The sequence below is a fragment of the Amblyomma maculatum genome, chromosome 7 (genome assembly GCF_055883805.1).
Source record: "Amblyomma maculatum isolate TAMU_Amacu chromosome 7, ASM5588380v1, whole genome shotgun sequence".
Classification (NCBI taxonomy): domain Eukaryota; kingdom Metazoa; phylum Arthropoda; class Arachnida; order Ixodida; family Ixodidae; genus Amblyomma; species Amblyomma maculatum.
In genome coordinates, this window is record NC_139350.1 from 9403189 (window position 1) to 9430624 (window position 27436).

Below are 27436 nucleotides of genomic sequence, written 5' to 3' on the forward strand. Positions count from 1 at the left end.
AAAGCACAGTCTGGGGATAGAATTTTTGTTACTTTTGTGTGGCGTACTCAGTAGGAGTCTATGCATCGGGACAATTTGTTTGTCCTTCTGGAGGCTGATGGAACGGGTCTTCAACACTTGTTTGTTCACCAGCTTGTTTCAATGTTTTTCTTTTTTAAAACAGCGAGCCATCCCTTCCTCCTAGCTGTGTTTAATAGACGATTAAGTCCTCATTTGCCTAATTTGTCTGTGCCCACTTGTCATAGGAGTGAAGGTCCTTTGAAGGGTTTTCCTAAGGAAGTTGCCGACATATCCCATTTTCTCATAGTAAGGGTTTCCTTGACAACCTATAGATTCTCTCTAGTAGACAGATGACAAAAGTTCTGATTGACAAATTATTTCCTGCACCGATCAACAGCCTTACTTCCCCTTTCTAGACAATAGTGCTTTAAAGCGGGTGCACCGGACCTATTTACAATCAGCCGCAAAGACTTTTTTTAAACTTCGCACGCCAACGTTGCCTATAAAAACGAGGCGTCATTCAAGAGGGACTTTTGTGCAACGGTAAGTGGATTCTCGCCTGTGTCAGCAGCCCTAAATTATAGATCATTGTTTTTCGTATTACCGTGATGCACCGTTTTCGGGACATTCCTCAACGCACTCTCAAAAAGGGCACAGATATTATGCACTACAAGATTTTTGCCTACGATGGAAGCTTCTGCGGTTCCACATGATCATTTTGTGCCCATGGGACTGCTTAGCCTGTGGAAATGGTGCATGACAGATTGTCACGCAGAGTCACCAGGTACATCATAAGTCTGTTCAGAGAATAGTGTGCTATGGTGCGGAGGTATATGCTGTGCAGGAGCGACCTCCTGCCTGGTGACCTTTACTCGATGCATGTATATGTCTTCCGCAATTTTGTTGTTGCGTTGCGTTTTATGACACAGGCGACTACGGTCATCATGCGCCAAAAGCAAGGTTTAAAAGCCGGACTTGGCAAAGGGCTTTAAAAAGTTTTTGTAGGTTCTACAGCTTGTTTAAAAACTTTTCCTCCTGTAGGAACGAAAATATGCAGGAAATATCAACGAGTAGCCTTTCTCCTAAGAGTAAGCTCAGGGGTAATTGTATATGCTTATTATAAATTTGTGAGAAGGGCTTCTGTCGTAGGTCTTCAGGTATTGTGCACGTGATTAGAAAATATTTGGCTGTGAACACCTCTCTATATTCTTCACAAGTAGGCTGATCGTGTTTCATTAGTAAAAAAGTTGCGTAAGATGTGTAACCGATACAAAGACGATACACAACCACTTCAATGAAACGCTCTTGCAGGCTACATGTTTTCTATTCTTCTGCCACTGTCTTCAGTACGTGCAATTTATTGTTGATTTCTTTGTCCCATGAATCCTGCCATTTGTCTAAATTTACTTTGAATATATTTTATGACATTTTAAAAGGTACATTTGCTCGTTGTGTTTTTGCATTCTGGGTGGCTGCAGCACATACATCAGCTCGTTCTTTCCACTTATCCCTAAGTGACTTGGCACCCAGCAAAATTCAATTTCGTGTCATATGCAATGTATTATATTTGCTAATAAGGTTTGCGTTGCATTTTTGGCGAGTAGTGCTGTGATTACACTGAGCGAGTCTGTGTACATTATACTCTTTTCAATTCTGCACTTACTACATTTTCCACAGCTAAGGAGATGGCGTAAAATTCGGCAGTAAAAATTATTGCACAACGAGGTAGCCTGTTTTTTCGACTTTTTCTTCTACTACGCCACTAATATAAAATTTGTTTTAGAACCATCTGTAAAGAATGCTGTGTGATTTTTGTACTTTTTGTTTAAGGCTAGGAACCTTTGTACTATATGTTCAGGTGGTGTTGCCTTTTTACCAAATTGTGTTAGTGTGAGGTCGCATGCAGAAGGGAAGCTGTATCAAGGGGGAATTAGTTCGGGATGATGGGCAATGTTTGGAACTGAATCAAATATGTTTACTTCTTGGCATGCTTGTTCAAAACGAATAATTAGTGGTCTTGTTGCCTGTCGTTTATTGTAAAAAGTGTTCTAGATGGGCACTTTGTGACTATAGAGTGTGAGAAGTGTTTTGTGATGAACCTTATCTTTAATACATATGCATACATAAGCATTTTTCTGCCTGCGAGGGATGGTTTGTTTGTTTCTAGATGGACGCTATTTATGGGGATGTTCTGTATGTACCAGCTGAAAGCCGCAGGCCAAGGGTTTGCACAGGATCTAGACGCTTTAAATAGGAGGGTCTTGCTGAACCGTACACAACACATTCATTGTCAAGAGAAGAGCGTACTACCGAGTGATAGACACGAAAAAGACAGGTTCTGTGAGAGCCCGATCGTTTGTGTGAAAGCACTCAGTATGTTAAGAATCAATAAGCCTTCTTTTTTAGGTTGTTGATATGTGGTAGGCAAGTGAGCTTCTTGTCAAATGTTTCACCGAGTAATTTGTACTCGTTTCATATTGGCAATATAATTTCATTTAGGTACAAGTTAGGATCGGTTTGTAGGCCTCGTCGCAAAGAGAATAGAACCGCCACTGTTTTTTTCAGTGAAAACTGAAATATATTTTTATCTGCGCATGTGGCTAGCTTGTTTATAGAAAGCTGCACTTGTTTTTTACTATTGATACATTGATATTGATACATTGGGAGTTGTGCATGCTATCTTTAGGTTATCGACGTACAGTAAATACATTACAGATTTCGGGAATATTTTGCTTAAGAAATTAATTTTTGTAACAAAGCGAGTTGTACTTAAGATACATACAGCCGTGTGGCACCCCATTATTCTGCACAAAGTTCCTCGAAAAGTTTGAGCCTAAACGCACACTAATGAACGATTCGACAAGAAATCCTTCAGACAGGTTAACAGCCTGCCGCGGATGCCCAAATCTGCTAGGTCGCGAAAGATGCCGAACCTGCATGTCGTATCGTATGCCTTCTCCATTTCGAAGACGGCAAAACAGTGCTGTTTATGTATATATCCCTCACAGACAGTGTTTTCAAGGCGGACTAAATAGTCTGTTGTAAAACATGCTTTTTTGAAACCACATTGGTGAATGTCTAAGAGTTCCTGAGATCGAAGGACAAAGGTTAGCCTAATGTTTAATACAATTTCAAATAAATTTGCAAGGCAACTTGTAAGGGCTATAGGTCTGTAACTACTGGGGACAACAGGGTGGCTTTCCTGGCTTCAGGAAAGGCACAATAAATGTTTTCTTCCATACCTCTGGAATTTTTCCAGATAGCCATATCTTATTGAAAAATTTCACAAGGGCTCCTATAGCAGGTGTGGAGAAATGTGCTAGCAATTCACAGTATTTCCTCCGGGCCAGGTACCGTCTTTTTACTAGCAGCTAAGAACGGTGTTTATTTCTTGTACTGTGATAAAAAATTCTAAAGTTCATTGCCACTCCTACTTGTTTTTCAGCTGCAGTTTGTATTTTAAGAAGAATTTTATGTACTGTAAAGAAATTAGTACCGAAGAAAAGTGTTCGTCTAAAATGTATGCCTGTTCTTCTATGCTTGGTTCAGTGATGGGATGTGTAATAAATGGAATTGTGCAAGGGAAGAAGCTTCTGTTAAGATTACGAACTTGCTAAAAGCTTTTTTTATGTGGTTCAACTATTCATGAAAGATATATATATATATATATATATATATATATATATATATATATATATATATATATATATATTTGCCATGAAGACCGTTCGGCATTGCGTCGGACATATCACGCTTCTGCTCTTGCCTGCTTGCAATTTACGAGATTTTCATCCGTGGGGTGCCTGCGAAAAATTCCTCAAACCTTGTTTTCCTTTATTTTTGCTTCCTTATATTCTCACAAATACCGGTTCTGGCGATTATTTGTCACAGCTCCCAGGGACTGCGGGATAGCGAGGTATGATACAGCCATGATTGATGTAAGTTGTAAAGTTTTCGTTCAGTTGATCTACGCTGAGGTGATCTGAACAAATTTGTTCGGGGTTAGCGTTTGAATGAAATAATCCGCAGTTAGCTAAGCGAAGCTTCTACCGTCGTGGTTTGTTAAGTGTGATGGTTGGCGAAGTTGTTAAACTGATTATTACACGGAAATGATCACTTCCCGGTGGGGTGTCCAGAACATCCCATTTGAACTCTGTAAAAATTGATGGTGAACTGAAAGAAAAATGTAAGCAGCTCATTGCTCCAGTACTTTGCGAGCAGCAAGAAGGCTTTACAGTATTCAGCAAGCGAACATCGTTGCACAAATTAAATTGTTCTAAAACACGGCCCTGCTATTTGTTTGTTCACTTCCCCTAAATGTATAATGTGCACTAAAATCTCTTTCTACCAGATGCGGCTCAAGTAGCTGCCTAAAAAGTGAAATCAGGTCATGAAGAGTGAAATTTTAAGGGGGTTCAAGGCATACAGAGTATAATGTTATTGTTCTGTAGTGAAGGCTAGTGACTGCAACAGCCTCATATTTCTTTTTAAGGTCAATTTGATGTTGCAACCAAATTTTGATTGATCGTAGTAACACCTCCGGATAGCCTATTTGCTTGCTGTTGATCGCAGCTGAAGAATATACTTTTTGTATAATGTTTGTGAGTTTGGAACCAAGGTTTGTCTCCTGTAAACTCAGAGCAACCGGGCCAAGTGAATTTAAAACCACTGTTACATCCCTGTAGTTCCTAATGAGTCCAAGGCAGTTCCAGTGGACCATAAATGCCATGTTTATTGATTTGTGAGGATGTAACTGAAAACTTCCTTTCCGGATAGTTTAGTCGTGTTATTTTATTTCGCTTTTTTTTTTTGCATTCAAGAGAGTGCCGCCGCTGGAGCGCGGACGAGTGAAGGATACTAATCGCCTGCTCGGAGGCGCTGGATGTTCGCAGGCAAGTGGCGGGAGCAGAGCTTTCAGCTTTCTTCCGCAAGCAAGCCTTGTGGAAGCCGGTTGAGCGGCCGGCGGGGCCTGTATCTCAGTTGACAGGACAGCTTTCGCTGTCCCTATGTGAGGCAGAGGTGGTCCTGCTTGAGACATTGCCTGGGCAGGAACCAGATCCAAGTGTGGCGCGTGCAGTCATAGTTGAGCTAAACTATCCAAATATACCTACCGCTTCATGCTGTAGCGTAAAGTTCAGTACTTCACCATAAGTTATGAGCTGTAATTACAACACGTTATTAGAACTGCTCAATTACAGCCGACGTGATCCACCAATGTAACACTTTTGTTGCTATGGCATGAAGCTGAAGGTCAAACAGACGTCATCCGCTGTTGCTCGACTTTTGCAAGGATAGAGCTACCAGTGATATTGAAGTGTCCTAGCCACTGACATGAATAGGCACCCATTGAGGGTCGCATGGGCTGGTTTGTAGCATTTCTGTCGTTCTTGAAAAGGAGACTTAATTGGCACCAATTAATTAGTATTTATCAGTAAGTACGGTACGATTTGTTTGCATTACATTCGTTGGGGTCACGAATAAAGTTTCAGCGGAGAATTCGCTACCGAAATATTTGTACCGAGCTACCATTTATGTAAAGAGGATTTGTCACTATCCATTAGCAAGTAGTTGAGATTCTAGAGACTATATTATTTGATCATATTATATTCATTAGCTTAAGGACCAAAGGATCAATTCCGAAATTGTTAGCGAAATATTTGCCTGAGCTACTATTTAAATAAATTGAAGTAAATTCTTCAAATAGCATCATCATCATCATCATCAGGGCGAATGCCTCTCCCATATTTCTCCACTTAACCCGGTTCTGTGCTAGCTGCATCCAATTGACCCCTGCGAACTTCTTAATCTCATCCGCCCACCTAATTTTTTACCGCCCCCTGCTACGCTTTCCTTCCCTTGGAATCCAGTTTGTTACCCTCAGCGACCATCGGTTATCCTCTCTTGGCACTACATGTCCTGCCCATGCCCATTTCTTCTTCTTAATTTCCACTAGAATGTCAGTAACTTGAGTTATTTCTCTGACCCATCCTGCCCGCTTCCTATCTCTCAATGTTACCCCTACCATTTTTCGTTCCGTAGCCCTCTGGGTTGTCCTCAACTTAAGTAGAACTCTCTTGGTTAGCCTCCACGTTTCAGCCCCATAGGTGAGTACAGGCAAGATGCAACCGTTGTATACTTTCCTCTTGAGCGATACCGGTAAGCTGCTAGTCATAATCTGCGAGTGCTTGCCAAATGCGCTTCATCCCAATCTTTTTCTTCTTGTTACTTCCTTTTCTTGGTCCGGATCTGCGGTTACTACCTGTCCTAAGTAGACATATTCGCCTACTACTTCCAGTACTTCGCTACCTAATGTAAACTGCTGTTCCTTCCCGAGGCTGTTGAACATTACCTTAGTCTTCTGCATATTGATTTTCAAACCTACCTTTCTACTTTTCCTGTCTAGGTCATCAATCATTATTTGAAGTGCATGCCCAGAGTTGCTTAGCAAGCAAGGCAAGCAATTAAAATATAACTCGCGTAATGAACAAACTAACGTAACAATGGTGCTACTCCAGCGACCCAAGACGTGTCAGAGAAAAAAATCCGCATTCACCTACAGCATTCTCCTAGATGGAGTTATGCGCGAGCAGCTGTTCGCGTGATAAAATTTCGAGGACACTGCAGAATCTGCAGTGGTGAAATCCGAAAGCCTGAGTGTTGCTGCTGCACAAGGCACACTGCGCACCTCTTGTCGAAAACAACAGGCGTTCCGATGAAAACAGGAAAGTTCACCGGTGTTTTACAATTGCTTTCCAAGAAAGAAAAGGCGCATTATCCGCCACTCGCGGACTCTCGCTCACGCATCTCGGAGACAAATCTCTCCGACGGGAGATTTTCACCAATGGCCTAGAAAGGCTCTCGCCTTTCAAATACTTGGGATATACTTATGAGCTAACGGGTAAGTCTGCTGATTTTTAAGACGATCTCCAGCTTCTTCTTATCGCCTTGTTCTTCAATGCGATAATTAAAAAGTAAGCTATTAATTTCATACTAGAGAAATAACTATAAAGGACTAAATTATAAGGGGGATTATTTCACGTGACTATCAACGCGTGCGTGCTTTAAAGGTTTAGTCGCAATCAGCGAGGATACCTAGCCTACAGCCTTCTGAACCTGTGCACACGTTGCAATGTTTGAATGATAAACCGCAACGCGGTAAGTCCTAGCGACTTATATATTCGACGCAAGTTTTACACTTGAGCACTTCGCAAAGCCCAGGGCGCCTTCAATGACTGGTCATAAACTTCTCAATGCAAGGCACAGAGCAGAATGTTCAGCTCATTTGCGACTGTTCCTTCCCGACGATTAACGAATAATCGCTTACCCTTCAAGGGCGACCCCGAATCTTGTGGCTTGCACATCACCCCAAGCTCCCGGGCAAATTCTGTGCCGTACCACAAGAAAAGCTCCTCGCCGGCTCTCACAGCCTTGGATGTGCGGTAGTAGATGTCGCCGTGATGCCTGTAGGCCAACAAGTTCTGTTCTTTCGGAGTGGCTGCGCAGTTGACGTAGCGCATCCAGTTGGATTTGTCCAGGGGACGGCCGTCCAGCAGGGACACTTTGCCGTCTTTGCGAACCTGCCGTGACCGTGAAGACAACCGCCTGGATGTTAGGTCCTCAGCTTTCACTCGAAGGGAGATTCACAGGGGCGATGCAATCACTATTTAGGCGAAAACGATAGCAAACTCGTCCTATCATCGAGAGGTAGTGCTAGAATCAGCTTCCTATTTTTGCTCTGGCAGCCGTTACCGACATATAAGGGATGGTTTGTTCCGCTGGCACGAAACATGCCCGTTTCGCTGGGCGATGTACCGACACTGCACATATCTTGATTATTATCATAGTGGTTACGGTCAAAAAATTACTCGTTTTCCACACCCTCTTGTACGGGGCACTCTGTGGAGCCGACATTAGGCAGCAAGCGGTAACGGACTTCTGGCAACTTTTTCCTTTTCAACTTTTTGCCCTCTCGGCGGCTACTAGTTTACTATGTGAATCGCGAACCTGGGAAGAGTTTAGATGCCCGGTAACATCGTTACATTCCGCTCCCCGTCTCTTTATGTAGGCCGTTCTTCTCCACACACCTTTATTATTCTCCACGCCATTAGCTCGATGACGCTTCCTCTGCCTCTGTGCCGCGTTTTACGTGGGCAGATGGAAGCCTAGGAGGACACCATTGTTATCAAATAAACCATGGGCAAAAATATACACGGTCGCAGGAAGCACGTGGAAGACGAACCGCAATGTTCCTACAAGAGATAAACTGAGCCGGAGGTGGTGGCAGCAGAATTTTGGCATCGGCGGAGAGCACAATGGACCTTTTTTGCGATTAATGCTACAGCGCAAGCGCAATGCCTTCTCGGCCGCTATTTCTGTTCGTATGCGATTAGAAAATAGGGGGGAGTCCTCTTCACGTGCTTTTTCCCGAAATGACGTCCCTCGATTCATCTACGTGACGCACTGTTGCAAACTGCGTGTGGTGCTAGCATATTGAAGGCCTTAGGAATGAACGATTTGCGTTGCACTTCCTCCCGTAGTGAGCCTCAAGCAAGATGCGGGCCGTTTCGCTGTTTTACTATGGTCATGAGTTAACAGGGAGTGTGAGCAGGATTGTTTGTAGTGGTGAGTCCACATATGACTAACGCGCATCGCAGCCCATAATAGGCGAAAACTTGCCCTGCACTCAGCGACTGCTAGGAAAAATATTGGAACCTTGAAACCACTGAAGTCATCATCATCATCAGCCTGATTATACCCACTGCAGGGCGAAGGCCTCTCCCATATTTCTCCACTTAACCCGGATCTGTGCTAGCTGCATCCACTTGACCCCTGCGAACTTCTTAATCTCATCCGCCCACCTAACTTTCTGTCGCCCCCTGCTACGCTTTCCTTCCCTTGGAATCCAGATTGTTACCCTCAGCGACCATCGGTTATCCTCTCTTCGCACTACATGTCCTGCCCATGTCCATTTCTTCTTCTTAATTTCTACTAGAATGTCGGTAACTTGAGTTATTTCTCTGACCCACTCTGCACTTTTCCTATCTGTTAATGTTACCCCTACCATTTTTCGTTCCATAGCGCTCTGGGTTGTCCTCAACTTAAGTAGAACTCTCTTGGTTAGCCTCCACGTTTCAGCCCCATTGGTGAGTACAAGCAAGATGCAACTGTTGTATACTTTCCTCTTGAGCGATACCGGTAAGCTGCTAGTCATAATCTGCGAGTGCTTGCCGAATGCGCTCCATCCCAATCGTATTCTTCCTGTTATTTCCTTTTCGTGGTCCGGATCTGCGGATACTACCTGTCCTAAGTAGACATATTCGCCTACTACTTCCAGTATTTCGCTACCTAATGTAAACTGCTGCTCCTTCCCGAGGCTGTTGAACATTACCTTAGTCTTCTGCATATTGATTTTCAAGCCTACCTTTCTACTTTTCCTGTCTAGGTCATCAATCATTATTTGCAGTTCATCCCCCGAGTTGCTTAGCAAGGCAATGTCATCAGCAAATCGCAGATTACTGAGGTATTCTCCATCTACCCTTATCCCTAACTGCTCCCATTCCAAGTCTCTGAATACTTCCTCTAAACAAGCTGTGAATAGTACTGGGGAGATTGTGCCTCCTTGCCTAACACCTTTCTTTATGGGAATTTTGTTACTTTCTTTATGCAGAACTATGGTTGCTGTGCAGCCACTATATATATCTTCCAGCACATTCACGTACGGCTCGTCTACCCCCTAATTTCGCAATGCCTGCATCACCGCCGAGGTTTCAACTGAGTCAAACGTTTTTTCGTAATCAATGAATGCTATGTATAAGGGCTGGTTATATTCCGAGCGTTTTTCTATCACCTGATTGATGGTATGGATATGATCGATAGTAGAGTACCGTTTCCGAAACCCTGCTTGATCCTTTGCTTGACTGCAGTCTAAAGTTGTCCTGATTCTATTAGCGATTACCTTAGTAAATACCTTATACGTAACAGACAGTAAGCTGATTGGTCTGTAATTTTTAAGGTCCTTAGAGTCCCCTTTCTTGTGAATGAGGATAATTTTTGCATTGTTCCAAGGTTCCGGTACCGTCGATGACACCAGGCACTGCGTATACAGGGTGGCCAGTTTTTCTAGCACGATATCCCCCGCGTCCTTCAGCAAATCTGTAGTTATCTGATCCTCTCCAGCTGATTTCCCCCTTTTCATAGTTTCTAGTGCTTTCTTGACCTCGTCCTTTGTTACTGGTGGAACGTCTGACTGTTTTTCCCTACCGCCAATTTCATTACGGTCCTGACTACTTTGGCTACTGTAGAGATCTGTATAGAACTCCTCGGCTACTTTGACTATCTTTTCCATATTAGTGATGACGTTGCCCGCCTTGTCCCTTATCGCATACATCTGGTTTTTGCCTATGCCCAATTTCTTCTTTACTGCTTTAAGGCTTCCCCCGTTCTTTACAGCATGCTCAATTTTCTCCATGTTATACTTCCTTATATCGGCCACCTTCGCTTATTGATTTGCTTTGATATCTCGGCCAATTCGATCTGGTCTGTTGGATTGGAAGCTTTCATACTCCGCGTTGAGAAGCAGGCAAAGAGGTCTTGGCTCTTCGCGGCTTCTTCCGCCAGGCGGATGGCTGGTTGCTGTGGAGCAGGGACCTCGCTTCGCAGCAGGGCTTCCCAGACTTCTCTACAAGTTATATTTGTTTTAGCCCCTGGAGAGCTAGCACATTCCCAGATTATATGGTCGAGGGTCCGTCTCTCCCCCAGTGCTTGCATTTATCGTTTTTTCTATCGTCCATCTGGACATAATATGACCAGACCGGGTTTACAAAATTCCCATCTTGCAGACGCCGCCATACGACTGCCACCCTATTGTTTAGACTTTTGTCCGGTGGTGGCGCCAGTCTCCTGCTTAACCTGCAATTTTGAAGAATCTCCGTATAATTTTGCCTACGCTCGTCCATGTTCCGGCAGTCGGGCGGCTCCGCAGTTGCCCGAAGTCTCGAGGTGATGACGTCACAGTCTCACAATATCCCCCGGAATCTCACGAATAAAATGTTACACTTATCCCGAACGCACTGCCCAGTGATTCATGAGCCATAAATGGCTTCCGCCTTAATAAGCACATCCCACTAGAATGAATGAATTTCTGCACAGTTTCAAGATACCTGATTCCGTCAACTACACTTCGATGTGGGGTACGCTACTGAAATAGGTCCACTCCCCTCACCGCCGCCGAAAGAGAATTGGAAACTGCATCGCAGTGCAACGTGTCGAAGGCGCGATGGTAGGATGTGTGCGCAGTAACTTTTGCTTAGATAAATAGAGATTCACTCTCCTGTGTGAGCCAGCTAGCCTCGAGGTTCATTGCGACTTCCTGGGCTTTTATAAAGTGCACAGACAGGGACATAATTTCAGTTTTTTGCAACAAATCCCAGGACCTTTGACTCCGCTGTTGACTGACCGGTAGCCTAATGACACAATCATGGGGCTCACGGGTGCTTGACGGTCGAACTTCTCCATTAAGCTACCGCGGCGGGTATCACTGTCAAGAAAGCATTTCTTGTCCCTCCCTATGCAACCATTACGGTTTAAACGCCTCGCGGGAGACATACCTGCCAGGTGTAGCCGTTTCTCCCGTCGATATCCACCACAACTCCCTCAAAGGGACCGAAGCAGACCCTCTTTGGCAGAGGTTTTAGTGTAAATACACCGAGCTGGGCCCCCTTGATAGTAGAACGCCGTATGGACAGGCCTTCAGGGAGAGTCTTGTTGGCGCGCAGCGGGTCGCCGAATTCTACCTGTAAATGGTGCGTCCTCTCTTACGTCTCCAGTGCTGATAGCTCTTAGTCCTCTCGGTGCCAAAGGTGACAGCAATTGTCAAAATCAGCAAATCATAGTCAGATACAGCTTAAACCAGTAATAACTGACACACACATTTTCAACAAAACAAAGTTGTCCATGTAGGCTTTTCTGGTTAGGTAATTCTAAAGAAAATCATCAGAGGAGATTAAAAGCGAAATAATTTAGATGCCTCTTGTTTGGTATTGTCAAAAAATGAAATCTGATTGTGTTGAATGTTCGACTGATTAAGGCACTTGCCATCTGCCACTGCCCATATCTAACAACTACTGTTTTCAAAGTTGTAGGCTACTTCAAATATCCATACAGTAGAGCTATTATCATTTGTATTAGCATGAACGCTGCGTGTTGTTAACGTGGGATGAAATAAAAAATAAAGCCTTGTAAAGCTGTTAGGATGGTCACAAGATAAAGTTAACGAACACTTGAGTCTTGCCTTCAAGAGTATGATGAAAGTCTTATTGGCTACCGCCTGCGGCTCTTTGCGAACCTTCGTTCGCATCCGAGAACATTGCAACTTGCTTAATTATTATCTCTTAATATGCGCCTCTATTATCTCACGCATACTAGTAAGCGTGCAATCATAAGCTATTTACTATATAAGATGGGGAAACACCCGGCACAGATATAGTAAGTCATGTTTATTCAAGCCATACAAATCTACGTGCGCGGCCTAGGAGCAAGCCTGATTTGGGATGCATGACTGCTGGAAGGTTTTATTTCCGTTTTATCTGAAGTATTATTCTCGACTTGGCAGCTCCTGCCAAATTGTTCACGTCAAGCTGTCGCGCGACATCGCTCAATCATACGGCAATTAAGCACCAGGTCAATACTGCTGCCAGCTGTCACATGCCAGAGCCATGGCCTCGAATTTTCGCCCACAAAACCGATACAGGATTTTCTGGAGATCGGGTCCTCTAATAGCGTTAACAGAAACACAGATTAAGGCGCCTGTTGTAGCCTTAGTCGCTTTGGGACGTTAAATCCCACAAGCAAAAATTAAAGAGCATGTTTGGGTACAAGGATCCGCATACAGGAAGAATGAGCGCTTTCACATCATGCTCCTAAAGACGTAGCTGAAGTGTGCGGGACTAGGTAAAGTGTGAACTCTACTACTAGAATTCTTCAAGGTGACATTATTTCGCAAATTTACCTTTTGTCATAGATCGCATAGCAACGGCGCGTACCACTATAGCTAGCGACAACAGCTTAATACAATACCTGTTCGACAGATGGCGTCACGGTTATGGTTTGGTTTGTGGGGTTTAACGTCCCAAACCAACTCAGGTTATAAGAGACGGCATAGTGGAAGACTGGAAATTTAGACGACCTAAGGTTCTTTAACGTACACTGACATCGCACAGCACAGGGGTGCCTTGCTTTTCGCCTCCATCGAAAAGCAGCCCGCATCTTTGGAAAAAGTAGTCGAGCGCCGTAACCCCTGCGCCACCCCGGCTGGGCAAGGGGGCATTTTGGACACCTAAACTGTTATGGTGATGCATGTGTCTGACAGGCGGTGTCACATGTTTCCATGCCGTGCGCCTGCCTTGCACTTGTTGACTCGTTGTAACATTGCTGTATCAGTTTGTCATCGTGATAAACAGCCTGTGTGGAAAGATCGAATAATTTTCAACGCTCGATATTCATCGCCGCATCGCCGTTGCGTCTTTTTTCATGCGTGCGCTTGCTATCATAAGCCAGACTATATACACTGCATGGCGAAGGCCTCCTCCATATTCTTCCGAATACCCGGGTCTTGTGCTAGCTGTATCCCCTTAACCCCTGCGAATTTAACCTCGTCCGCCCTCCTAACTTTCTGCCGCCCACTGGTATACTTTTCTTCCCTTGGAGTCTGATTTATTACCCTAAACGACCATTGATTATCCTCGTTTCTCACAACGTTCCGTGCCCATGCCCATTTCTTTTTGATTTAGCTAGAATGTCATTAACTCGAGTTATTTCCCTCACCTACTTTGCAAGCTTTCTTAACGTTACACCTAGCATTTTTTGTTCCATAGCCCTTGTGTTCTCCTCAACTTAACTGGAACTCTTCTTAGCCTGCAGGTTTCAGCCCCATATAGGTGAGTACCGGTAAGATGAAAGTGTTTTATATTTTCCTCTTGAGCGATACCGGTAACCTGCCAGTCATAATCTGCAAGACCTCTGCAAATGTTCACCATGCAAATTTGATTATCTTGGTTTCACCCCTATCATGACCTGGATCTGCGGCTACTACCTGTGTTAAATAGACATATTCACGACTTCCAGTGCTTCACTACCCAATTAAACTGATCTTCCTTCCCTAGGCTGTTGAACCTTACCTGTTATACATATACCGAATGTCTCAGCTAACATGGACCAAGGTTTTAAGAAGTATGCTTTGCCTTAGCACAGTGAAACAAATTAGAATAGAGTATAGAACAAGTATTAAAGCGGAGACCTCAGGACAGATTCACTGTCCTCCAAATCGTACATGTTTTTCACTCACCACGGTGTCCTTGATATGTACTAACGGCCCGTGCTCAGGACAATCACCGGGGTGGTCCATCCCGCAGTCGTCGCAAACTGTAAGCACAGCACCGAGGCCGGTGTTTTTCTTGCAACAAAGGTTGAGTCAAGATATGTAGTAGTGGGAATTAGACACGTGCGCGCGAAATATACATGCCTTTGTGATGTCAAGCCTCATCAGGTAAGGACAAAGAAGGCATTCATTATGCAGTTAGCTTTTTCATAGCGCGTGAGCAAAAACACTGATCATGGCGGATGCTATGCAGGTCCAGCTATGAACAAATTGCTAAGAAATGGGATTCAAGACATGCCATCCATCAGTACACTGATGTCCGTTCACTTGCTATTAGAAGAAGCTTAAAATAAAAAAAAGATAAAGCGAAGTGTTATAATTGTACTGGAGTCTATTATAGCTGCTATGTTTTGTAGACAGCTCACACAGGTATTCTTCTTGAGAGTTTCCTTCGGGCGTTTCCACATAGCTGACCTCTTTCCTCTGGCGTCTCGGGTAGCGGGACTCGCTTGGAACTTCTTCGCGGAAGGCTGCGGTTCATAAAAAGGTTCTTAATGAAAGTGTGAACTTTAGCATAAAATTCACTCGAGCATTCTTGCCTGATCTTCAGTATTATGTGCTATGAACAAGACTGCAGGCTGTAGCGTTGTCGACGACTTATGGTACAGACTAGATTACAAGGACAAAAACTATCACCATTCGCACGAGAAAGCATCAAATGTACATAAGCTAGAAGTAAATAGCATTACAAAACAGTCTTCGCTGGGACAAAGAAATTCGATTCCTGGGCAGCACTGGCGACTTTTTCTGGTTATTGCATTGTAATGTGTGGTGATCGTCATTATCATCATCATCAACAACCCGACTATATCCACTGCAGGGCGAAGACCTCTCTCATATTCCTCCAATTAACCCGGTCCTGAGCTAGCTGCATCCACTTCACCCCTCAAACGTCTTATCCGTCCACGTTTTTGCCGCCCCCTGCTACGCTTCCCTTCCCTTGAAATCCAGTTTGTTATCCTAAGCGGCCATCGGTTATCCTCTCCTCGTACTTCATGCGTTGCCCATGACGATTTCTTCTATATCAGTAACCTGAGGTATTTCTCAGACCCACTATGCCCTTTTCCTATCTCGTAATATTACCCCTACTATTTTTGTTCCATAGCCCTCTGCGTTGTCCTCAACTTAAGTAGAACTCTTTTGGTTAGCCTCCACGTTTCAGTCCCATAGGTGAGTACAGGTAAGATGCAACTGTTGTAGGCGTTCCTCTTGAGCGATACCGGTAACCTGCTAGTCATATTCTGCGAGTGCTTGCCAAATGCGCTCCATCCCAATTTTATTCTTCTTGTTATTTCCTTTTCATGGTCCGGATCTGTGGGTACCACCTGCCCTAAGTAGACATATTCGCCTACTACTTCCAGTATTTCGCTACCTAATGTAAACTGCTGTTCCTTCCCGAGGCTGTTGAACATTACCTTAGTCTTCTGCATATTGATTTTCAAGCCTACCTTTCTACTTTCCCTGTCTAGGTCATGAATGAATATTTTCCGTTCATCCCTTGAGTTACTTAGCAAGGCAATGTTATCAAGAAATCAGATTACTGAGGTATTCTCCACCTACCCTTATCCTTTGCTCCCATTTCAAGTCTCTGAATACTTCCTCTAAGCAAGCTGTGAATAGTACTGGGGAGATTGTATCTCCTTGCCTAACACCATTCTTTATGGGAATTTTATTACTTTCTTACAGCAGAACTATGGTTGCTGTGCAGCCACTATATATATCTTCCAGCACTTTCACGCACGGCTCGTCTACACCCCGATTTCGCAATGGCTGCATGACCGCCGAGGTTTCTACCGAGTCAAAAGCTTTTTCGTAATCGATGAATGCTATGTATAAGGGCTGTTTATATTCCGAGCATTTTTCTATCACCTGGTTGATGGTACAGATATGATCGATAGTAGCGTACCCTTTCCGGAAACCTGCTTGATATTTTACTTAGCTGCAGTCTAAGGTTGTCCTGATTCTATTAGCGATTACTTTGGTAAATACCTCATACGAAACGGACAGTAAGCTGATTGGTCTAATTTTCAAGTCCTCAGCGTCCCCTTTCTTATGAATTCAGATAATGTTTGCGTTCTTCCATGGTTCCTGTAGCGACGATGACGCCAGGCACTGTATATACAGGGTGCCCTGTTTTCTAGCATGATATCCCTCCGTCCTTCAACCTGATCCCCTCCTGCTGCTTTCCCCCTTTTCTTAGCTTGTAATGCTTTCTTAACTTTGTCCTTCGTCACTAGTGAAAAGTCTGGCTGCATTTTCCTACCGCCAATGTCATTATTGTCGTGACTTCTTTGGTTGCTGTAGAGATCTGTATAGAACTCCTCGGCTACTCTGACGATCTTGTCTATATTCGTGATGACATTGCCCGATTTGTTTCCTTATCGCATACATCTTGTTTTTGCCTATGCCCAATTTCTTCCTTACCGTTTTTAGGTTTCTCCAGTTCTTTACAGCATGCTCAATTTTCTCCATATTATACTTCCTTATATCGGCCACTTTTGCGCTCATTCAGTAGCTTTGATATCTTTTCCAATTCAATCCGGTCTGTTTGAAAGCTTTCATACTTTGGCGTTTCTTAATCAAATTTCTCGTCACCTTGGATAGCTTAGCAGTATCCTCATAACTACATCACCATCAGGACTACATGTAGGTGCATAGGCCTGTACAACATTACGTTAAGACCGCTTATTAAGCATAAATACGATGCCTGTCACCCTTTCAGTAATGCTATAGAGTGCGGGCGTACATGTGCGGACATACGTATACAAAGCACGCTTTTCTCTTCAAATTAAAATCGCTCATCCTGCGCTGGAGATAAGACAGCAATATTTGCCGACGTCAAAAGGTACTGGGGACTACTACCATTCCCACATACCACGACAGCCAGATTGAACCAAGCAAGGCGTGAAAAGTTTTATAAAGAAATATCATGCTCGGTTTACTTTTTTTCTCACCGGTACATTTTACTGTAATGCTTTGTCACAGGCTCAATACAATAAAGCACGGATAGCTTCGTGCTATACTTGTTCGACACCCTATTGCGGATTATGTGGTTACGGCAGCGCTTTACAGATCATGCTGTGCAATTATGCTGTGCCTGTACCTTTGGTTGATGTGCTGGCTTGCTCCCTTTCAGTCCCGTCTTCTAGTTGCTGGGATGGACTGTAAACTGCACGCAAACAGCAGCATTAGAGCCCATTAGAATGACAAAGGTTGGCGAGCGCCGAAAGGCACCCTTCAAAAGGACGTCCCCCCCCCAAAAAAAAAAAAAAAAATGTCCCTGTTTGCGAAGTAGGGGACAGCGTTTTTCGTGGCGAGCTACATTATGTATCCAACAGCGCTCCCATCCGTCGGCTTGGAACTAATTGAACATCAAACTGATGCGAGCGTTCATAGAAAAATTATAACATTGCTAATAAAGTGACAGAACTCGTCTTCGCCTTATGTGTGGGCAAATGCGTACTGATTACCTGCATTAGTGAACCGCAAACTTGGAACGAAGCGTTAGGGTAACAGTGGTCAACAACCGGTAAAGCCTCAGCCTTCTTTCCCTAATACTGCATCTCTATCACCACCGGAAGGAAGCGCAGCAAAGATCCTACACCATCATCAGAGGAAGGATCGATTTGTCACAGGAAGGTCTTCGATTAGTTCTAAAGAAGCTTTCTGCATTGGGCGGTTTTCCATGACTACCATTAAACAAGCCGCTTGTACCTTTCTCAGAAGCTAATGTTAAAGAGCTCATTAAACCTGTCTTAATGATTGCTGACGAGCTGAAGAGATCGGAACCACGCAACGTATGAAGAGACAGATGGCTATTCCATCATGCTTCTTCTCAGTATATGTGAACACTTCAGGCGCCCAGAGGACTCATGTTCTGAATTATGGTTACATTTATCTCAAAACAAAGAATGGAATAAAATAGTCAAGTTTTGCAATCCGAATTCCGGAATAATTGATTCTTAGGTCGCATGTTAGCCTTGGGGACGTTTTTTCCTAGTCGCCGCTTTCACAGGGGCCTTTTCTTCCGTGGTCGATTTTACAAACAATCGGATAGATGCTAAAAAAAATGACACTATAATTGGCGCCAGTGTTGTAAGTACACCTGACGTCGTTGAACGTCACTAACTTTAGCTGGCCACCGAATGTTGAGGGGCGCTGGAATGCCCATAAGCCACCATGTTTTGTACGTATGGACGTCAATGGAGCCTTCGCAGTCAGTGTAGATATTTATTTATTTATTTCTTACAAATACCTCCTGCGCCCATTGGGTATTATCGTAGGGGGGTTAGTTGCAAACATAAAGAAAAAACAAACAGAAAAGCGTAAGCGAATGCATACAATCAGTTTTAAAGTAAAACAAATCAAACCGGCGTTTTAGCAAAAAGGAGAAAGCATATCCAACGCCAAGTGTAAAAGACACATTGGAGATATACCTTTACTCCCCTCGTGTGCGGATCAATATGCACCCGTATATCTTCCTTTTTCAGTTTTTATTAATGCAAAAATGCATAAAATTTCTCCACACAAATTTATTACCTGTTTCTGGTTAGCTGCTGTTGTGGCTCCCAAGAGGATGGTAAACATTAGTATATAAAGGTAAACTGATTATAGAATACCTGGCGCAATAGATATGTTGTGTGTTCGCAACCGCTAACTTTTGGTCACCGCGTGTCAGCCACACGTCAAAGCAATGTACTACATTGTTTCTATTGATTTTCGATGGCAGATGATGAATGAGGTTCTATCAAAGGGTTGGACAAGAGACGAGAGAACTACACCAGCGATACCATAAACAAACAAGAGCAAGGTGCACAACCGTGGGATGAAAGTGGTAATATAGCGAACTGCCAACCTCAAGATTTTTTTTGCGACAGAACTGGGTGAAACCAGCGCGTTATTTATTTCCCTTAATTACCGTACCGGAAAAGAATTAGGTTAACGCATAAAAGCTTCAGCTACGCAGCCCGCTCGGTGTTTTTAACGCATCGACGGCGACATAAATGATACTTTGAACGACATTACTACTTGCACTATTTGTTTAGGCTGTCTTAGCGAACCTGGTCCTTCACTTTGTGTCGCTTATACAGAACAAGTCAGTTTCAGGCGCAATCAACGTCGCACCCTATTAACCAATTATAGCACAGCGGCGTTGAAGTACGGCATTCTCTACTAGTTAAGAATATGCACATGGTCCTGCTATCGTCGTAAACATGCTCTAGCACACCCAGTCAATTTATGATGTTGTAACACCACTGCACGGCGCTTAGACCATGAAGTCATCTAAACAGCCGGGTATTTGCGTGCGCAGTCTACTGCAGTTTTCGCTGATTAAGCCTTAGGATTATTTAAGGCTGACGGCAGTATAACGTTAGCGACCACACAATAATTGATACTGCTCTGAACAAGCGCGTGCAGACAGTGTACAAAACTCGCCGTTCAGACGGCGGCCGTGCCTAGCGGTCTGGAACGGAAATGGCACCCGCGGCGCTTCTTTGCGGTACTCTGGAAATTTTCGAGTGACTCTAGCCTTCAGCGATGTTTGATGGCCTTAAAGGTGGTAAGTGCAAACGGAGGTTTTAGACGGATTCCGTTTGCCGGCTCCGGACCGGGACCATCGTGTCGCGACCTAACAGGGCAATGCCACGGGAGATCAAACGGCTGTGACTGATTCCTGAAGCCCTTCGGTCATCCTACAGCCGAGGAGAAATTGCCTTACCTGCCTCTTTGTGCCGCTCATTCTTATAGGCTTCTTTTTTCTCCTGCTGGGCCAGGCGTTCGTTGAGAGGTGCCGAAGGCGCCGAGTAACGGCCCGAACGGGCAGCATTCCGTTGGCTCCTCCTCGTCGGCGCCTCGGCTGCCGGAATCGCTGAAGGTGTAATTCCGACGTTTTAGGACATGTGGTGCAGAGGCAGATACAGATGCGGACAGAAGTAAAGGGAACGGGGCTTTAGAAAAAGCGTCGGACCAGCGCCGCCTAGCCGAGCAGGCCGAATGCATAAAATCGCCGCGCGCATTTTCACGCCCTCCGGCCGTGCGGCCGTCCGATTGCTACACTTGTTTTGCATTAGGCAGTCATCAGTGTTTCGCTGATGATGATAGGTTAGGATGGTAACACTCGTTTTAGCGAGCGGGAATTTCTTAACGTGCATCCCGCTCATTGCTTGATGGATCAGAAGTCGCATTGCTGTGTTGCTACCATTATTCTGCTTCGTACCAATTTCCGTATTCCTGCGGTAGACGAGCTTGCAACAAAGATGGCCGAAGTTTTTTAACGCGATAGGGTTAAGGATCCTGTATCGCAGAAAAGCCAGTGTCGGTGTTATGGTCGTAATGCGAAAATTGGAAGGAAGTAAAGAAAGAATAAAAGTTTTGTGGAAACCCGCGGAGTCGAACAGCTCTTTTGCAATGCGAGGCGAGGACGTCACCATTCTGCCATACAACCGCATTGCTTCTCTTTCGAATAAATGTGAACCAAACGTATGCATTGCCTTATGACTGAGCTAATGTTAAGCTGCATCATTAGAAAGAAACTAATTACGGAAGTAATATATAAGCTTGTAACAATACAATTTCGCTTTCTTACCGGCGATGCGGTGGTCACTGTAAAATCTCTTGACGTCCTCAATCTCAAGCTAAATATTACAGCAACAGTTTCTTGGGTGCCTGTACAAGCAGGCATTGAAGGCAACGAGTGGGCCAACAGTGAGGCAGCCGCACACAAAACATCAACAGCGCCGAACGCACCATATATTGGGTACCCGTTGGAACCCTTGACCTTCAAAGAAATGGCCAGAAGCGACGGCACAAGGCCCTTGAGCACCTCTGAAATGGAGGAGAGGAACGCTCCGAGGAACAGGCACGCCCGATTCCCCCTATGCTGGAGGAGGTATCGAGGGAAACGCAGAAATTGGTCCGCCGCCTCGCGACTAACACTTCGTTGACCCCATCAATGAGGCAAAAACTATTTCGCAAAGAACCCGACGAAGAGATGTCGCTGCCCAAGTCCAGCGACCACTGCCCATATAATATGGGACTGCCAAGAGCTTTCTGACATTCGAATCATGGCTCTGGCCGGAATTCTAACTGCCATCCGCCCAGCCAGCTTCATCGACTGGGTCCTTCTGCTGTCTACAGACAACGCGGCCGTCCCTATGCTCTGCTCAACACTTGGACAGTTTGTTGGCTTAGGCTCCAGAGCCATGGCTCTACGGCAGATGTCCAAGGCATTCAAACCAGGACACTCCTCGGCCGCCATGACTGCGATTAGGCCAGATGCCCGCACAGATGCCAGCAGCAAAATTGCATGACAGCTAGGGCTGTCAATAAACGTATTTCAATCCATCAATCAATCCCATGACGCTGCCGCAACCGATGGCGCGAACCAATAAACGATTCAAAGCCTCATATATCCATCTAAAGTTTTCAAAGCACTTAGGCTAAGAACAGCAAAGTTATCGCATTTAACTCTTAAAGCAACACCTAAACATCCCCAAATTTTTTTATTTTTTTATTTCCCCTGGGACTGGATTTCGCCTCGCTAGTGACCAAACGTGCTAGAAATAATCGAACTGCCGCCAACGTTTCTGGCTCCTTCAATGAAGTTAACATTCCCGCTTTCCACCAAAGAGGCGCCGTAGAAGCAGCAATGTATCCATCCTGACTGCGCGTTCGGAAATCTACTGTTTCTGCACTGAAACGACCTCATTCGCCAATCCTTCAGCTTAAAATTAGAGGAAACCTGAGCTCCTGGTGATTTTACTGCGAAGGTAGTGCTCCACACAGAAACCTGCCGCACAAAGGGGAAATGTATGAATCATCGGCACCTCACCTTTCTTAGGGGATGCTGGCAAGGGCAGTTCATAATCGGAGCTGCGGTCGGACAAATTTTCTTGGGCAGCATGCAATATTGTGTTTGACCTTATATACTTTGATGTTGTCCACTCTCGAATTGTACTTGCCCCACCTGAATCTACGAACGCCCAATAGCTGTTAGGCGCATACATAAATCAGATTTGAACCACTCTCAAATTGTCTTTTTCTTTACTCAAATCGACATTTGAGCCCAACCCACGACCAAACTCTATTACGCCCACATGGACTTGGTCCCCACCAAACATTTACTGAGCCATTTGACCGCAAGGTGCAGAACACCGCGGGAGAAAATGATCACGACTAAACAAAGTGACGGCATGCGTCCCGAAGCAACAGTCCTAGTGTGCGGAGAAGGTTGCGTCATGTAGGAGCCACTGAGCCGAGAGGTTCCCAACACAACGGGGCAAAATGTTTCTCACACAATAGAATGACGGCGAAAGTCTTGAAGTTCATTGCTTTTAGGAACAAGCTGAAGATTAATGGCAAATATAAAAGAAAGAAGACGAAACCTCGGTGACCGGTCGAGTATTTTGAGCGTGTTCAGTCGCTAGCGGGAAGCACATGTGTCCCTGAGGAAACAATTTCCGGGGGGCACTTTGTTTTCTGGGGTTTAACGTCGCAAAGCGACTCAGTCTATGAGAGAAGCCGTAGTGGAGGACTCCGTAAATTTCGACCACCTGAGGTTCTTAACGTGCCCTGACATCGCACAGCACCCGAGCGCCTTGCTTTTCTCCTCCATCGAAAAGCGGCAGTCGAGGCTGGGTTCTATCTGGCATCCTTGGAAATAGTAATCGAGCGCCGTAATCATTGCGCCACCCCGGCGGGGCAAGGCGGACTTTGGATCACTAAACTGCGATGAGGAGAAAGGCTCCATAGCGCGTTGGTCCGATGGCCTCTGCTACAGCACCTCATCTCCCTTTTTTCACTCCCACCTTCCTCCTCCTTACGGCTCGGGGAAGGTGTCCGTGGAAAATTTCTGCGGATACTGCGTCTTTTCTGTCCTGAAAACCAATTTGAAAAGCTGCTGCTGTACTGAGTCTACTTCTGTATGCTATGCGGTGCGGCGTTTGAGGAAGCGCCAAATAAAATGCGCCGCCCAGACGCCTGGATTGATAGTGTGAATTGCCTGGTGACGTCAAGGTCAGTCATCATCACTGTCACAATCACCAACTGTCATTATCGGTCACTATTTACCACAAACCTGCGGCGGCGGTCTCTATGGCAACCGCGCTGGCATTAAAATTGACAAGGGGAACTAAGATACGCTTCTCACGTACCCGGCGTGAATAACTCAGGATGATTGACAGCTGTCACGTATGTCTGGTGGCAAAGAAAGGATTCATATTATTATTGTTGCTACTATAGTGCGACCGGACGGCCGACAGTATGAGACACTGAAGGCTGTCGTCTTAAAAATTAAAAACATGCGGGCCACTATACTGGTCAGAGGCGGGCTAGTTCGTAACTAGTATTAGAATGCATCATGAAAAATCGCCGAATACAAGGGACAGGGAAGAAGGCGACGGGACAAAGCGCGAAACTTGAACTAGTTTATTACCACTGTGCGTCATATTTTATACAATCATCGCAATGTACACTATGACCTAACAAACGATCTCCCGTAATACTGCTGCAGAGGCGTATACGAGACATCATGCTATCTAGATATGCAAACTCTTTATCTGACACGTTAACCGAAGTTTTACTGACACGAGCAAAATGTTCCGCTGAAATTTTGCTGACGAGGTTTTGCTGACAGAAGGAATCCGGCTCATATGTCGGCAAAGCCTCAGTAAACTTATGAGGCAAATAGTTTGCATATATGGATAGCAATATGTCCTGTACACGCCTGCGCACCAGTGTTAAGTGATGATCGTTTGTTAGGTTATAGTACGATTGCGATTATTGTATAAAATGTGACGCACCATGCTAATAAACTAGATGAAGTTCCGCACTTTGTCCCGTCGCCATTTTCCTTGTCCTTTGTATTTGCGCGGTTTTATGATGCATTCCAATGCGGGGCGGTGGGAAAGCGCTCAGAGCGATCGAAGTGGCTCAACGATAGCGCCGCATTAGAAGGCTCTACCGCATCCAGGTCGGAGCATTCAAAAATGCCAGCTCGCAAAAAAGGGCGCGACCATTTCATCTTTTATTAAGTAGCAGTAAAGTGACGCCGACCGAATAAAAAATTCCGAGAGCACTGTGGAAACTACACTGCACAAATTCGACAGACTATGCGAGGCCAGTGCACCACGTTTGCGCTCGTTATCATTACCACCTAAATGCGCCGTCCTCATAATTGCTAATGTCATCATTGTCATTATCGCTAATTTCAGCGTAATTGTAATCTCTACTATTATCCTCACGGTAGATATAAGGACAATAATAATGTGGGTTTCACGATCACAGGCGCGGCGGAGTTGGTTAAAGCGCTCTGGTGACGACCGAAGGGATGGAGATGCGAAACACAGTGAAGAGAGGATTTATTTAGTTTTAACTATCTTCATCTCGGAAGGCTGGCCGATGACGTCATTGGGTGATGACATTACAATCTCATGGTATCCCGCGGAATATCGCAAATAAGTGTAACACTTCTGGCCGGGTAAACAGGGTCATGGAATCGCGTATGAGACATTAAACGCATTCGCCTTAAAACGAATACGCCTCTGAGACGTCCACATGTGAGGGCCGATTTTATATTTCGGCCACCTCGGACAGGCGGCGCTGATACGGAGTTTTTCCTAATTTATGAAGCTAACGGCGGGTGCTTTAGAGCATGGAGCTACGAAAATAAATCTAAGAAAAAAGTTGCCGCGTGAGCAGTATTAAACCCGTAGCAGCAACTGGGCATCTTATACTCGAATGCGATGGTATTCATTCGGCTCCCAATGCAGGCCAATCAATTCCGCCTGCGGTCATAGGGTATACACTGGTCGCGAGACCTATCCTAGACAATTCGCCAATTTGTTCAAATTGTGACGTACACATGATGTATGCAGTAGGACTGTGCCAGGTTACGCATGCTGAAGAAAAAAATGATAATAAACACTGTCGTTTGTAGTACATTGCTTTGATGTGTGCCAGCCACACATCAAAGCAATGTACTACATTAGTTTCTGCCGATTTTTGACGGCAGATGATTAACGAGGTTCTAGCAAAGGTACAATGGAACTACATTTGCGATACCATGAACGAACAAGTGCAATGCACAACCGCGTGACTAAAGAGATGACGTAGACAACTGCCAGCCTCACGATTTTTTGCAATAAAAATGGTGAGTCCGGCGCGTTACTTTGTCTTCCCTTAATTACAGTACCGAAAAAAATTAAGTTCACGAAAACAAATACCATTCAGCTATGTAGCCCACTCGGTGTTCTTGGCGCAGCGATGGCGACATAAATGATACTTTGGACGACATTACTACATGTATGGTTGCTTACGCTGTCTTGGGTGCTTCACTTTGCATCGCTTATACTGAACAAGTCACAGTTTCAGGCCTTAATCAACTTCGCACCCCATCCACCGCCTGTGATGCAGCGGCGTTGAAGTACGGCATTTTCTATGACTTCACAATATACATAGGGCATGCTGTCGTCATAGGCGTGCTCTAACGCACCCAGTCTCTTTACGCTGTTCCAACACAACTGCACTTCGCTTAGATCATGACGTGATCCAAACGGAAGGTTTATTGCGTGTGCAGGCTGCTGCAATTCTCGCTGATTAAGTCGTGGACTTATTTAATGCTTGCGGCAGTATAATGTTAGCGACCACACAATCCTTAATGATACTTCTCTCAATAAGCGCGTCAGAATCTTTCAGTTCTGCTGAGCTTAAATAATTTTCCAAGCCTACAAAGGCGGTCACTCGTCGTTGAGACGGCGGCTATGCCTGGCTTTCTGGAAGGTAAATGGCGCCCGCGGAACATCTGAGCAATGCTCTGAAAATTTCCAGTGACTCTTGAGCGATGTTTGGTAAAGTGGGGGCCTTACACGCTTCCTTTCGCCGGCTCAGACCACGGTGTTGGGAATTAACGGGAGATCAAGCGGCTGCGACACGCTCATCCTACATCCGCAGAAAAGAAGATTTGCCTTACCTGTCTCTTCGTGCCGCTTATTCTTAGAGGCTTCTTTTCTCTCTTGCCGGGCCAGGCGTTCGTTCACAGGGGTCGAAGGTGCCGAGTAACGGCGCGGTAGGGCAGCATTCCGTTGGCTCCTCCTCGTCTGCGCCGGCATCGCTGAAGGTGAAATTCTGGCGTTTTAGTAAAGGTGGTGTAGAGACAGATACAGATGCGGACAGAAGTAAAGGGAACGGGGTTTTACAACGGGGACGCTATTCTCATGGAGGAAGGAAAAGTGAGGAGAGAGCGTGACGTCGCACAGCCAACCTTCGCAAGCCAAGCGCAGAGGGAGCAGTTCCCTCGCCAGTTTTTTCGCTCTCCCAGTCTGTCCCTATGCTTTGATGTCGGTATGTTTCAATGCGCACGTCTGCCTTGGCACGGGCGCGCGGCTGTCTGAGTTGCATTGGTTATCGCTGGGTTATCGGAGCATGGGTTATCGTTATGACTCCAGGGTGCTGCGCGCACGTCAAATCCCGCGCGGTGCCGATTCGCACATCCGCGATACGCAGCGGTAGTAGATATCACCGCACGCTATCACGTAGTCTAATCACGTCAAGACCGACTCGCTACCTTTCATTTTTTATGACTAGGCTTCAAGAGTATTGCCGCGCGCTCCCTTCTTAGTTTTCCTTCCTCCATGGCTATTCTAGACAGTTCGCCGTTTTGTTGGAATTGTGACGTACACGTGAACCGCGCAGTATGACTGTGCCAGGTTACGTATTCTGAAGATAAAAAAAAAAACGGAGTTGTCTGCTACTTTATATTGTTGCTGGCGCATCGTGCCATAGCGGACTCTATACCGTCGGTGACCACATTACTTTCCGCAGCACTTTCACATGCGATCTCCTATTTCCCTGTGTTGTCTGCCTTACGCGTGAGCATTGGTAACTTACATATTTTGGCCAGTGCTGGCGTTTTTTACATTGTCCCCATATTCTTTATCACAGTATTTGTTGGCTAATTAATACAATAAAGCTCAGATATTTTTAAGTTATACTTGTTCGACACTC

The 27436-nt window shown here is 45.1% G+C and overlaps 1 protein-coding gene across 2 annotated transcripts in view; it reads right to left on the reverse strand.

Annotated features, from left to right (window-relative positions):
- LOC146182702 (histone-lysine N-methyltransferase PRDM9-like) overlaps positions 1-27436 on the reverse strand; it is a 70809-nt gene that overhangs the window by 13003 nt on the left and 30370 nt on the right. Inside the window, exons 3-10 of one of the 2 annotated variants that reach the window (XM_084608906.1) lie at positions 26403-26543; positions 20154-20303; positions 17538-17603; positions 14800-14904; positions 14342-14418; positions 11607-11792; positions 7325-7577; positions 4731-5041 (exon numbers count right to left, since the gene is read on the reverse strand). In XM_084608906.1, the coding sequence (XP_084465032.1) occupies positions 4977-5041; positions 7325-7577; positions 11607-11792; positions 14342-14418; positions 14800-14904; positions 17538-17603; positions 20154-20303; positions 26403-26543 (1043 nt within the window). In that variant the 3' untranslated portion in view covers positions 4731-4976. Of the gene's footprint in view, positions 1-4730; positions 5042-7324; positions 7578-11606; positions 11793-14341; positions 14419-14799; positions 14905-17537; positions 17604-20153; positions 20304-26402; positions 26544-27436 lie in introns of those variants that run through there. The other variant, XM_084608905.1, reaches the window with a different exon arrangement.